The sequence below is a fragment of the Micropterus dolomieu genome, linkage group LG23, assembly GCF_021292245.1.
Source record: "Micropterus dolomieu isolate WLL.071019.BEF.003 ecotype Adirondacks linkage group LG23, ASM2129224v1, whole genome shotgun sequence".
Taxonomy (NCBI): Eukaryota; Metazoa; Chordata; class Actinopteri; order Centrarchiformes; family Centrarchidae; genus Micropterus; species Micropterus dolomieu.
The window spans coordinates 12,514,203-12,528,691 of NC_060172.1; the positions used below are offsets into that span (position 1 = coordinate 12,514,203).

General features: G+C 41.9%; 1 protein-coding gene across 5 annotated transcripts in view; it reads right to left on the reverse strand.

Moving 5' to 3' along the window:
* Positions 1-533: 533 nt before the first annotated feature.
* The window catches only part of nsd1b (nuclear receptor binding SET domain protein 1b), a 39,782-nt gene continuing 25,826 nt past the window's right edge, over positions 534-14,489 (reverse strand). For 4 of the 5 annotated variants that reach the window (XM_046039407.1, XM_046039406.1, XM_046039403.1 and 1 more), the window contains 12 exons: positions 10,616-10,816; positions 10,343-10,525; positions 8,832-8,988; positions 8,063-8,268; positions 7,768-7,880; positions 6,682-6,828; positions 5,845-5,967; positions 5,587-5,703; positions 4,808-4,949; positions 4,191-4,297; positions 3,799-4,000; positions 534-3,287 (listed from right to left, as the gene is read on the reverse strand). In XM_046039407.1, coding sequence (XP_045895363.1) covers positions 2,581-3,287; positions 3,799-4,000; positions 4,191-4,297; positions 4,808-4,949; positions 5,587-5,703; positions 5,845-5,967; positions 6,682-6,828; positions 7,768-7,880; positions 8,063-8,268; positions 8,832-8,988; positions 10,343-10,525; positions 10,616-10,816 — 2,405 coding nt within the window. In that variant the 3' untranslated portion in view covers positions 534-2,580. The remainder of the gene's footprint in view (positions 3,288-3,798; positions 4,001-4,190; positions 4,298-4,807; positions 4,950-5,586; positions 5,704-5,844; positions 5,968-6,681; positions 6,829-7,767; positions 7,881-8,062; positions 8,269-8,831; positions 8,989-10,342; positions 10,526-10,615; positions 10,817-14,489) is intronic. The other variant, XM_046039405.1, reaches the window with a different exon arrangement.

Consider the following 14,489-nt stretch of genomic DNA (forward strand, 5'->3'; position numbering starts at 1 on the left):
CCTTATTTAGTATTTGGCTAATCAGTCCTTTCTATAAAGCTGAACCTTTCTGGGCTTTTCTGTCCATATTCTGAACTAAAAAGGTATTTACTGTGTAAATGTGTAAAATCTGAACATCAACACATTTTAACCAAGCTAATCAGTCTTTCTGAAAAGCTGAGACAAGTTTCTGAGGTTTTCTATCTATATTCTGAACTAAATGCATATTTAATCTCATCCTTTCAATTAAACAATAATGATTATTTTGTTTGCATTCAGCAGCAATTTATCCTGTGAGGCTGATTGGCATATGACATGCTAATCAGCCTTTCTAAAAAGCATACCATATTCTGAATGAAAAGTGTATTTATGTACTGGAAAGTAAAATGTGAACACCACATAATTTTAACCAAAATAAAACACAAGATTATTTTGTTAGCACTCAGCAGCAATTTGTCAAGTTTAGGCTAAGTAGCATTTGACATACAAATCAATCGTGCATATTCGGAACTTAAAGGGTATTTAATACTGTTAATAATGTTATTTTCCTGGAATGCTGAATTATGTGATTTTATTTAATTAAAGGAGTTTAAAGCCATGTATGAGTAGGATGTAAGACGCTATAATCACAACAAAAAAAAATCCATACATAGTGGCTTTCATTTTTATCAATTCACAGATCTATGTTTTCTAGTTCATGAAAAGAAGAACAAGTACAAAGCTTATTTCATAACTTCTTTTTCTTATATTTATATAGCCGTTGTTTTAACAGGTCAATGGTTGGTGGAGATCTAACGGGTCATAATTACACTGGAATGAAACATTGCTTGTTGGGCAACTGTAAAAAGGCATTAGTAGGGACACTTGGCTCTCACAGGCACCAAACCATTCCTTAAAAATATCTCCAAAGAAATACACTCTAAGGCATTGGCAGATAACACACAGACAATATTAAGCTTGAAGACAGAGCAAAACACGTGTGGCAAGAACACATACTGAAGTGCAAGCATTATGGCAGGAGTCCATCGTCCATCCAAGCGCCTCGCATCCAATCGAAGACTTTCAAGATGAGGAGGGAACGAGGAACGAGCAGCCTGTCTCACCCACGTCATCATTTGTGCGTCACAGAACAGTTTATAAATAATGACTACAGAACACAGCATACACACTGGAGCAAACTTAGTGCCATCTCTGCATTCAGACCACCAGCGAGGGCAAGACATAGTTTTGTGTTGCCCAGCGTTAGATGATGTCTGTGAAACCTGCAGTCCAACCTGTCTCCTTATGGAGCTGCTAAATAACCTATGCGACAGCTTTAGTGTCACCATCATGGTATAAACACTTTCTTTGTGGCTTTCCTACACCAAAATAAAGATTATTGTCAGCCAAACACTGAATCCTTGTCAGTCTCACACCCTTTTTTTTGGCATAAAAATCGTAACATTTAGAGAAAGTTTCTTCCTGATACTGGAACTGAAACTAAACAACATTTCATTCTACCTGACTGCATGATATTTCAACAGCCGTGACCAACAACCACAAAGCTGCAGTGAGTTCTCGAGTCGCTTATCGTGTGAACTCATGGTGTGGCTACGCCAGGCAGCCGATCATCTGGCACTTTCACATTTTCGTAGATGGTCTGATGTTGAAGCACTCAACTGTTGAAGCACCATGTAACGATCTACTGAGGCGTCAAGAAGAACTGGAGTGTAAATGGAAGCTGTGATGAGTAAAATCCTAATAATACATTATTTAACTGATTGAACGTAACCAAAGTCCACTGACCACAAGGACAAATTTCAGTCCAGTAGAGTCTGGTTGTGTTTAATTTGGAACACTGTTCATGTCTGACAGCAGCTCATGTTGTGATCACAAGAGGGGGCAGAGAACTGAAACCGGTTTATTTACGGATAAATACATTTTTTCCCCTGGCACAGCCACCCCCGATCTGCAGCGATGAAAAGGTGGTAACCATTTGTTCGAAGTCATTTACAAGGGCTGAAGTCTTTTCTAGCAGGAAACACCCACACTCTGCCTCTGTGATGCTGCAGACACAGTAACTGTCTCCAACTTACATGGACAGCTTGTTGACATATACGACACCTCAAATACTACTGAAAGAAATACCAAAACAAACCGGCCAGAATGAGAGAAAACAAGTATATCGGAGTTCTATGTAGCGTCTCCGGATGATTTTCTTTGTCTAGATCTGCCGTGTCAAGGCGCTGTCAGCACCAGTGTGTGCAAAGTCACTGTGTAGTGAACCTTTTTCCATAGCAAGTGTGTACCGAGGTCTGGGAAAAACGGAGCGATTACCAGGACAAAACTAAATAAATACTAAATAAGAATGATCTGTCTGTGTATATATATGATTCTATACAGTATTTATGCTGTTTATTTATATATTTATGAAGATTTGAACAATTTATTTATGTGTTGATTTAGTTTTGTCCTAAACATTTCCTCCCTATGTCTACCTGCACACAGTGACGGACTGGGCTACTTGTGTAAATGTGATTTAATTAATATTCATTTTCTTCCCACTGTAGTGACTGTGCGGGCTTGTTATTCAACTGTACCATGGTAAATAATAATCCACTGTCACTCTTCCTCTTCATCTTCCTCGTCATCCTCCTCTTCCACGTATTCAAGCCCCTCCTCCTCCATCAGCGACTCCCCATCCTCTTCGTGAGGATCTGATTTCTGCCTCCCCACCTCACCCTCTTCCCCTGACTCCTCCTCCTCCACTTCTGCCAGCAGTTCCTCCTCCTCCTCTTCCTCCTCCTCCTCCTCCTCTTCCTCCTCTAAGACATCCCTCTCTTCCTCATATGAGGAGATGGGCGAGTAGTGCGGGAGGTCAAACACGTGCGGGCTGCTGGGTACATCAGAGCTGCTGGGGGGAGGCGAGGCGGCAGGCGCGGCAACAGGAATAGTGATGGGTACTGGGATGGAAAAATCAGGAAGTGACTCAGATGCGCACATGCCAGCACCGGCGCTGATCTCCTGGACCCGCCTGCTGGTTGGGTTCTGACTGGTAGTAGTGTTAGAAGCAGCAGAGGGGATGACGGCCATGCCCAGACCTGAGGTCAGGGCTCTGGGTTCGGGCGTGTACTCCCGGATCTCCCCTGGCTCCAGAGGTTCAGGGCCACAGGGGTCGTGTTCACTGCAGCACAGCTTGCCATCCAGCTTGGAGATGAAGAGCAGACCGTCGCGGTGCTGGTTGCAATAGGAACTGGGGCACATCTCGCAGAAGGACGCGGCGTCTTTGCCACATATGTCGCACTGGTGCCACGGACATTCCCAACGACCTACGATGAACACACAGACGAGAACGTCAAGATAGATTTGACTTATTTTTTCCCGTTTGGAAATAGAATCTGTGAAAATAAACTTCAATATTTGTGAAAGTAAAATAGTATGAACTTCTGTTAACTACTAGGTTTCATCATTTACTCATTCTATTGGCCATGAAACTCTGCCATGTGTTTCTTCTCCATTTAAAGTGTGTCTCTGAGGAACAGCACGTACTGTATCTCTGGCCACGCTACATATGTTTCTCCATATTGTATATATTTTAATCTTCAACACAGCAGTGTTTTGTGTATTATTTTGTTATGTGCTGAGCGCTTGCAGACAATTCCAACAACATATTAGAATAGCAACAAAGTACTGTACTTGATCCCAAATTTGGACTTTATATTTAAATTCCACTACATTTCTCAGGTGATACATTAAACAAAATGAGAGAAAAAATAACAGGCATAGGTGTTGAAAACTCCCCTGAGAGTGGGTTTATTATGTTCATGGAGAGCCACTGACCTGCAGGCCTCTTCGTGAGGTTGAGGCAGTCAGCGTGGTAAACTTTGGGACAGCCGGGTCTTTTACAGGAAACCATCTGTCCTCCATCTCCGCAGCTGAAACACTCATCTTCCCGTTCTTTGGTCACCACCACCTTCTTCTTCCTCCTGCCATGGCCCCTCCTCTTCAGCTTACGACCTTTGTCGTCAGAGGGAGGGTTGTTCTGGTGTGTTCAGAGGAGGGAGGTTTTAATGGTACTTTCATCGTGGGAAAAAAGGGTAACCCCTCCACATTCTACTTGTCCATTAACCACCAGCCAAAGAAATCGTTAACAAATTCAAAATAACTTTTTCCTCAGGTGTTTAACAAAAAGTCAAACTGAGTAGTATTTCATTTGTGTTACTATTACTCACCTTTGGCCTGACGCCAAGGAAGCCGCTACAGTTTGGTGCTCCACATTTACAGACCGTCTTCCCATTCCCCAAACACTCCAGGTTGTAGTTGAATGTAAGTTCTGTGCCTGAATAGATGCACATACAAAAGATACACACTTGATTTGACTAACTAAGACTGCTGAGGCCTCATTTTAGCTTCAGGTAGGGTTAGAGTTGAGCGTTTCGACAGGATGGTCGAAAAACCTGCTTCAGGATACATTTTTACCATAACTTGAAACTGCAAGAGGAAGGGATCACTTCACAGCCAATATAAACAGGAGGAACAATTACAGTGATCAACAACTCTTTCAATCTACATATCAGGATGTGAGTATTGTTTTAATCTACACACAATATGCATAATGATAAACTAAAAACTGTTTTTAATATTTAGAAATTTGTCAATTTGTCTCCACATAAGAACACCTCGTTACATGTCTGAACAACTAAAACTAGTAATTTTTCCTTGTGAACCAAAGTGAATTTAACATGTTTCATGTTTTTTGCCTGTATCAAATAATCCGGTTGATTTCATGGAAACAGATGTCAAAAACTGAATGGTCAAAGTTGATAATTTAACAAACTGGTTATTTTACCTGCAGCGACGTCGACGAGAGCGAACAGTCCCACCCGGGTGTCTCCACTCACCGTCCACTTCTGCGTCTCACAGTTCGGCTGGCAGCAGTGGTTCATGAAGCGAGCCTCGTTCCCCTTCGGTCCAGCATCGATGATTCGGTCCTAACACACACACACGTGCAGTAATGAGAAAATCTAACAGACAGTTCGACTTGTCTGAAACAAAGATTAATCTTCTTGGTGTTGAAACAGTACTACATTTTAAGGGCTCTATTTTCATGCCGCTGCTACATTTAGAGGCCTGCCTGTCTGATAATTTCATGCATGGTGCAGCGTGAAAGGTGCGCAGGTGGGGGTTTCATTCAACTGAGGAAGAACAAGGAAAGTTGTTGGTATTTTGGTGGAGAGCAGACGTCTCAGAAATGTTTCTAGTGAAAGTCACTTAGCTGGAAAATTGAACAAACTGCGCCACAATTTGGAATAATGCTTAAAAATGTAAATATATGAAGTATTTTTAGAGCATTTTTGCACAACAAATGAATGGAAAGAGAGATGTAAGAGATGTAACAAAGGTCTCGAGCGGCCTTACCACGGTTGGCATCCCTAAGCTACGGGGGTGTTCCCTTAAAATAACAACTTTAATGAGACTCTCTCTGCATTTAAATTAAGACCTGAGTGAGGTCCAAATTCTATTCAGTCGGGAAGGCTTGTTTTGGGTTGACCGCATTTTGGATTGAGTCTAATTATACACAGTAGCTCTTGAACTCTTGAACACACACCCTCTGGCTCTGAGCTGTACCTTGTCCAGAGTTAGCATGTAGAAGTTACAGATGTCGTTCTCCTGAGCGTGTCTGATCCTGGACCTGCACTCCTCCTCATCAATCACCTCTCCGACGTACTCACTCACAAACTGACCCTGTGGGAAAAACATTAATTATTTAGCAGCTTAAACCTCCTGATGGCAATGCTGCAGTGGTTCATGAAGTACAGTAGAAGTATGTGTACCAGTAGCAGCAGTCAGTAGCAGCAGTGCTATTAATGACAGCAGCGTAGTTACCTTCTTGATGTCGTGGACACAGCGGAGCCCCCAGCCTCGAGACAGCGTCCTGAAGATTTCCACCTGGCTGTACTGACGCTTGGTGAACGCCTGGTTGAGGCACCGCTCACCGGCCGGGCAAACCTGCAAGTTTTTTTTTACAATGTAGGAAATATATCAGCCAGATATCACGACAGGGATACTTTCCACACTGCTGTACCACAACACACTGTGATCTCTGTATTACAAGAGCCAAGGAAGCTGTTAACGACCCACACAGAATTTTCACACATTTCAGCGTATTTGAGCTCATTGTTTTGATTTTCACGCCCCACAACTTCATTGCGTTGGTTCACTTTCACCGCTTTCATAGCATCGTTTTCAGGATAAAGCTCTACAGACAGACACAGTTTGCGACTAGCTGGTGAACATAGTGGAGCATTACGCAGCTAAAGAGCCAGATGTTTCCTTCAGGAGTTGGTGGAGACCAAAACAGAGCTAAAAGGAGAATGAATATTGGACTTCGATTCATCAGATGGGCAGAAATAAGACTCCAAATGAATGCTAATGTTGCTTTTCTTGAGAAAGGCTTAATAAAACAAACATCTGAAAATAAAGTAAAGATTCGATGTAGTGCAGATTACCATTATTTATACAAAAATATTTGTGCAGATTACACTTTCCCAAAAGATAATATAAAATATAAAAATAGTCATAGGAGAAAACACAAAGTAGTTTTTCCTTCTCCATACAGTTCTTACATTTAGTTTTGAGTTGTACGTAACAACAACACATCTATAAATCTATAAAATGTCTCTAATAAACCATTTTGTGAGTGTGATGGAGGAATTTCTGTACCTGCGGGTGGCATTCATACAGCAGCATGCGGTTGATACACTCTGAGTCCATCCCACACGGGCTCTCATCTGTCGCCTTACAGTTACAGCGCGGGATCTCCGAAAGGTCGGCCGTAAAGATCTGAACCTTTCCTATTGGTCGATTCACCTGAATGAGTCAGAAAGGTGGAAGGAAACATTAACCCTCTATGTGAGGATTATATTTCTGATCACATAATGGCTGTGTTTCTGAGTGAGATGATATGTCAATTAGCTTTAAATCTATCAATATATTAAACCAGAGCTTTTGTATTATTTAGCATGGCGTTTCATCGTTTTGCTTTAAGTATATCAATGCACAGTACCAGAATAAAGATAATAATAATTAATAAATTAACATAGTCTAAAATAGTGACCAAGCCTTAATGTGGAACAAGTTTTTATTAGAGAGACCTTTATTCTTGTTTCCCTGCAAACTCAAACCCTGTTTTCTTATTAAAATTGGTATAATGTACATTTCCACAGCTTGTGTTACAGTCACCACTCTTCTCCTTTTACCAGAACCAAAAACACAACAGCAAAAAAATGAGGAATGGACTTTTCACAATAGATGTCTTCCAGCCTTCCCTTTTAGGGTCACCAATCAACCTAGTCCACATGTCTTTGGATGGTGGGAAGAAGCCAGAGCACCCACAGGGAGAACATGCAAACTCCACACAGAGGCACACAGGTTGGGGCTTGAACCCACAACCTTCTTGCTGTGAGGCAATAATGCTAACCACATTACCACCGTGCCACCCAATACTATATCAATGCTTAATATAATTAAATATTTGAGAATTTTAGTAGTTACGTTAGAATGATTAATTAGTTTCATTGAATACATGAGAGGACTGCAGTCTCAAAATGTGGGACTTAAAGAAAGTTGAGGCTCACCAGTATAACTGCAGCAAACTGGGATTATAAGGTAAAACTCAGCCATGTATTCTTAAAGCTAAATGGGACGCTCAAGATCAAATTTTGTAACTAAAACAGACACCCCTGCTTCATGTTTGAAGAAACCTGGAGGATGAAGCATTTTGGACTACACAAAGACATGAATTTAGACCTTAATATGTTTGTATGGGGGAGGCTTCCTGTCGTTCTTCCTGTCCTCTTGAAGCTGCCGAAGCTCCTTCTCTGCCTGCAGCTCACGAAATCGCACGGCCGCCTCCTCCAAAGCTGAGGAGGGAGATCAACAGTCAGAGACTCAACAATGTCAAGTCATCATAACAGGTTCAAACTGAAGACACAGCCAACAACATAATGAAACACATAGATACAATAAAACAGAAAAATTCAATTAAAGACGCCAACCAATGACTTTCACTGGATGTGTGGAAGAAGCTAAACACGCTGGTTACCTTTCTTATAGGTGGCATCAACACCTTTCCCCATCTTTTCTTTGCTGTTGGCGTCCACATCCATATAAGGGAAGACTCGGGCCTGGTAGGTCCACAGGTAGTCGTTGGAGCCAAAGAAGTGAACGGGAAACTCTCCGACATCGTGCCTCATCCGCTGGATGTTCTCTGGGATCGTTTTGGGATGGCTGACCTCTGCTGGCCACCACCTTTAAAGGTTCAGTGTGTAAGTTTTAGTGACATGTAGTGGAGAGGGTTGCGAATTGCAACCAACGGCTCACTTTGCATTCACTTGCCCCTTGAACAAAATACTTGGTGACGTACGTGTAAGGGGCTCCGCGTTGTGTGTAGATAGAAATGGCTCAGTTTAAGATAATAACACGTAACGGTTCATTATGTAAGGTCTTTATCCGCCACTGAAAACATAGTTATGGATATTATGTTGCATTTCTGTCAATAGATCCTCCTAAATATTACACACTGAACATTTAAGGATAAAACACAACGGGAATAGAACTGCACAACAGTGTCAGATTAATGATTTAATATGAGGTGTTTATTGTACAGGAGTGATAGTGCATCTGTCTCTACCACAGCTGTGTCTGTGTTGAAGGTTTGGAAAAGCTTGGACAGTGTTAATGTTTTGTGAGTGACAGAATAGTTTCAGAGATCTGTTTAACCCACGTAATCCATCTGTAGAGGTTGTTTTTTTAGTGGCAGCAATATGCTGCAATAGATTAGAGAGGAACAGTGTCTCCAGCTCGCCACTGACCTGTACCGCCCAACCTTCACCCAGAGGATGTCCTTGTAGCGAGGTTTCTTCCCAGCCTTGCAGTCGTTGCAGTACCAGCTACCTTTAGGCATTTCCATGTTCAGACACTCCCGATGGAACGCAGCAGGACAGGACTCACAGCACAGCAGACTGCCCCCTGGAGCACAGGAGGAGGAACAGCATTGTTCTAACTGTTGATTATTCATGTGTGCATGTGAAGGCTGTACTGAATCAGACATTACGGTGTGCAAGAAAGTTTCACATTTAAATTTACTCATTTGGGAGACGCTCTTTTCCAAAGCGGCTTATATTTGAGGAACAACATACAAGCATCAACAGAGTCTCAATACAGCAAGACATATACAAGTAACAATAGATACTGAGTTTTAACATTAAAAATACACTTTCACATTTTGGAAATACACTCGCTTCCTTTCCGGGAGTTAGATGAGATGTTAGCTGGCTAAATTAGCTTAGCTCAAATGGGGAAAATGGGGAAATAGCTACTCTGGCTCTGTCTAAAAGTCACAAAATCTTTCTACCAACATCTATAAAGCTTACAAATTAACTTGTTATATCTCGTTTGTTTAATCGTACAAAAACCAAAGTGCAAAAATTGGGACCCATAAATTCATGGAGTCTCCGCTGGTTGTCAGGCAACTAGTTCCTGCTCCTGCTAAGCAAAGCAAAGTTAGCCAGCTGTTTCATATTTACCATATAGACACAATACTAGTGTTGTAGTACTCAAGACCGGTCTTAAGACCACTTTTTGATGGCCTTGGTCTCGTCTTGGACTCAACGGCATTTGTACTCGGTCTTGTCTTGGTCTCGGACACTGAGGACTCGGGATTCTATTTCAAGACCAATCAAGATCATAACTTTGGGAATATCAATAAATTGCTTTTGCATTGTCTGATTTATTTGTTAACATCCAAACTTTGAGTGGATGTAAAACATATTGCTTCAAATGCAACCAATAATACTAATTAAAATGTGTTGTTACCGTTAACGACAGTCACCCCTCCCGGCGATTGTGATGCTTACGTTGATTTCAGCTCTTAGTGTTTGGATATGGGTGTTTTAATGGGAATGTAGATCTTTCAGATCAATTTGAGAAGTATCTATGATCTCATTCCACATTTTATTGTGTGTCAAGTAATGTGGGGAACTGGTTTTGGTCTTGACTTGGTCTCGCCCTCCCTCGGTCTTGGTTTCGACTTGGTCTCAGCCCCTAAAAGTCTTGGTCTTGTCTCAGTCTCCATAAACTCTGATCTTGGTCTTGACTTGGTCTCGGTTTGGGCGGCCTTGACTACAACACTACATAATACTGCTATCAGTTCACTCATATAACATTCGTCAAGAAAGCGAATTAGTATTCGTATTTTTCCCAAAAATGTGGAAACTTTGGATGAGATTCAGGCTGAAAGTTTATTAGCTGTTCAGTTCGACCCCTTGGGGATTGAATAAATCTGGCCTGGCTGGTCAAGCTGAAATGACTCCTAAAGCTGTACCTTCGGTGCAGACGAAGCACCAGCTGACGTTGACGTGTTCGTGGTTCTTGACGCCGCGGCGGGGGGTGAAGTGGTTGGGGCAGATGATGCTGTTGTTGGACAGGACAACGCAGCCTGCTGCCATGCAGAGGTCTGTCGCATGATAGGCCACTGGGCAGCGCACACACCTAACCAGGCGACCTACTGACAAAACACAAGAGAACACGTGCACAGTCAGAGCATGGAAGGTGCACAAACACACAGGTGATTCCATCTGAGTGTCCTCTGGTTTACCTTTAGAGATGGACGAGCTGTTGGGATTGGTGATGAAGCAGGTGAGACAGACGTGAATCGAGCAGCGGAAGCCTCGGTTCACAGGTGCAGTCGGCGCGAAGTTGGCGATACACTCCCCATGGTAAAACTTCCCGCACACAGGAATCATACAGCGTCGCACGTCCTCACTACGTTTTTTACATACAAAGCAGGTGTGGATGCCTGGGAGGAAAAAAAGTATAAATTATCACTTTTTGTACCTTAAGTGGTGCATGTTAACGTCAATCAGATGATTTTTTATTTAGAGATCCATTACAACAGAAATACAATATTTTTAACAGTTGGACACCCAAATGTAGTAGGCTTAAGAAAGATTGATAATGTGCATACATTGATATACTGTTTTATCAGACTGGTATAGAGAGCATACGTGTTGAGTGTGATTCAAGAAGTTCATAATCTCTATCTATTGTTAATGCTGTCCAATAATAGGCTCAATGTTTTCAACTCTGAGAGAGTATATAAATGTATTTTTTGTTCGTTAGATAAATATAAAATTTATATTTTTTATTTTATCTATTTTTAAATTTTTAAAACATTTATTTCCCCAATTTTCCACTTGTGGCTTCACCAAAAATTTAAACATTTTTCACAAGTCAATCCAACAATTCAAAAGGGAGAAAATTGTCAAACAAAATGTCAAAAATATTACGACAAATCTAACAGTAAACCTTTTTACATTAATCTTTAAATTATTCAATTTTTCAAAAAAAGAAAAGGGGGAAAGAATTTTCTTTAAATCCTGTATGTTGTCAATCAATTTTACTCACTTTACTGACGATTTTTCAGTCCTCAGACCTTCATCAGGTAATGTTACTGTACTGTACAATTCCTATTTACAATTAATGGAGTTGGAGCTTTTGTTTACAATTAGATGGATGGCTGTTGCTCTCTGATTGGCATTTATGTGTAGTGGTGGTACTAGATCAGTTTTGTTAAGGGGGCCAGGCTTGGGCCAGTTGTTTTGTCAGAGGGGCACATTGAATCCGGCACAAAAGAGACAAAGGCAATGTTCAAGCTTTCAAAATGTCTTGTTTAGTATATAAAGCTCCTTTTCCACTGCACAGTACCAGCTCGACTTGACTCGCCTTTGTTTGGTTTTCCATTGCGGAAAAGTTGTACCTGTACCTGCTTCCAGGTACTTTTTTCGAGCTGAGGCGATACTAAAATGTGACGTGAAAACACAGCAGACTACTGATTGGTCAGAGAGAATCATCACTATTCACTGCATCATCATTGCGCGTGCCAGACAGAGGCCAGCGACAGAAAGTTTAATATTTTACAGTTTTCGTATGTAATTTCATCACTAAATCCACTTCTGAGAAGTTTTGAGGTGAGAAATCAACTGTGTAGATTTTGAATATTGACAGTTTTACAAAAAGTGATGGCGGAACAAAAATGTGCTCCCAAACCATTCCTGTTAACTTTAGCTCAAGTTACAGTCCATTCTTTGATGCAACACTTCTTTGTACGGCTTAATGAACAGTATAAGTATCAGTACTTAGAGGTGCTCCGATCAGGATTTTTTGTGCCGATCACTGATTGCTGAAAGCAGCATCGGCCGATACGATCAAAAACCACCGATCACCGGGTCTATTTGGAGCCTTTGCCTGGTTACTGTGAACATCTTATAGCTTAACAAATAGAGCTTTATTGTGGAATAAACTACAAAAACAGAACAAACAGCATCTGTATAAATTTACTACAACCATAAAAATCAGAATCAGAATCAGTTTTATTGCCAGGTATGTGTACTCATACGAGGAATTTGACTCAGGATTGTACATTGCTCACGATGTGCTTACTTATACAATAATAAAATAATAATAAAATAAAATCAGACAAAAACTACAGAGTAGACAACACTAATATACACACTATGAAAACAAAACAATATAGACATATTGACAAATAGTGCAGTGATCAGAGTGCAAAGGATGCAAGAGTAAACTATTATTCTCATTATGTACATGTTGAAGGTGGATATGATATACAGATACACATACATGCATACATGTACACATGTACACAGTGTGATGGAGCATAGTGCAAAGGATGCTGGAAAAAATAAATAAGACCTATGACCTTATGACCTGAGGTAGGTGTATTGGTATACAGTATATACAATATGAAATAGTATGAACAGCACTGAAACAGAGAATGGTGAATAAATAAATAATAAGTGGTAACCAGTAAACAGGTGCTGATTAGAGACAGAGTTACTGGGTTATTGCACAGGAATTGTTCCTGACACCGTGAGTCAGAAATCAGCTGTTCATCAGAGTGATGGCTTGTGGGAAGAAACTGTTCCTGAGTCTGTTGGTTTTGGCGTACAGTGCTGTGTAGCGCCTACCAGAGGGGAGGAGCTGGAACAGGTTGTGTCCGGGGTGAGATGGATCTGCAGTGATGTTTCCTGCCCGTTTCCTGACTCTGGAAATGTATAAGTCCTGAATGGAGGGCAGGTTGGCATCGATTATTTTTTCTGCAGTCCTGACTGTCCGTTGTAGTCTGCTCCTGTCCTTTTTGGTGGCAGATCCATACCAGACAGTGATGGAGATGCAGAGGACAGACTGGATGATGGCTGTGTAGAAGTGGATCAGCAGCGCCATAGGCAAGTTGAGCTTCCTGAGCTGACGCAGGAAGTACATCCTCTGCTGGGCCTTCTTGATGATCGTGTCAGTGTTGGCCTCCCACTTCAGGTCCTGGGAAATAGTGGAACCCAGAAACCTGAAGGATTCCACAGCAGACACAGGGCTGTTGAGTATGGTGATGGGGGGTCAGAGTGGGGGGGCTCCTCTTGAAGTCCACGGTCATCTCCACAGTTTTGAGAATGTTAAGCTCCAGGTTGTTCTGACCGCACCAGAGACTTGTCACCGTCCCGGATGAGGCCAATGACTGCTGTGTCGTCAGCGAACTTCAGGAGTTTGACAGATGGGTCCCCTGAGGTGCAGTCGTTGGTGTAGAGGGAGAAGAGCAGTGGGGAGAGCACACACCCCTGGGGGGCGCCAGTGCTGATAGTCCGGGTGCTGGATGTGATGTTTCCCAGCCTCACCGGCTGACTACTGTCAGTCAGGAAGTCTGTGATCCACTGACAGGTAGAGGCTGGCACAGTGAGCTGGGTGAGTTTGGTGCTGAGGATGTCCGGGATGATGGTGTTGAACGCCGAGCTGAAGTCCACGAACAGGATCCTAGCATATGTCCCTGGAGGGTCGAGGTGTTGCAGGATGTGATGCAGACCCAAGTTGACTGCATCATCCACTGACCTGTTAGCCCTGTAGGCAAACTGCAGGGGGTCCACGAGGGGCCTGTAATGTCCTTTAGGTGGGCCAACATCAATCTTTCAAAGGACTTCATGACTAAAATTGTAGGGGGACAGGGCGACAAAAACTGCAACAAAAAAGGCTGCAGCCAAAATACAGTGGGTACGGAAAGTATTCAGACCCCTTTAAATTTTTCACTCTTTGTTTCATTGCAGCCATTTTCCAAAAATCAAAAAAGTTCATTTTATTTCTCAGTAATGTACACTCAGCACCCCATCTTGACAGAAAAAAACAGAAATGTAGAAATTTTTGCAAATTTATTAAAAAAGAAAAACTGAAATATCACATGGTCATAAGTATTCAGACCCTTTGCTCAGTATTTAGTAGAAGCACCCTTTTGATCTAATACAGCCATGAGTCGTTTTGGGAAAGATGCAACAAGTTTTTCACATCTGGATTTGGGTATCCTCTGCCATTCCTCCTTGCAGATCCTCTCCAGTTCTGTCAGGTTGGATGGTAAACGTTGGTGGACAGCCATTTTCAGGTCTCTCCAGAGATGCGCAATTGGGTTTAAG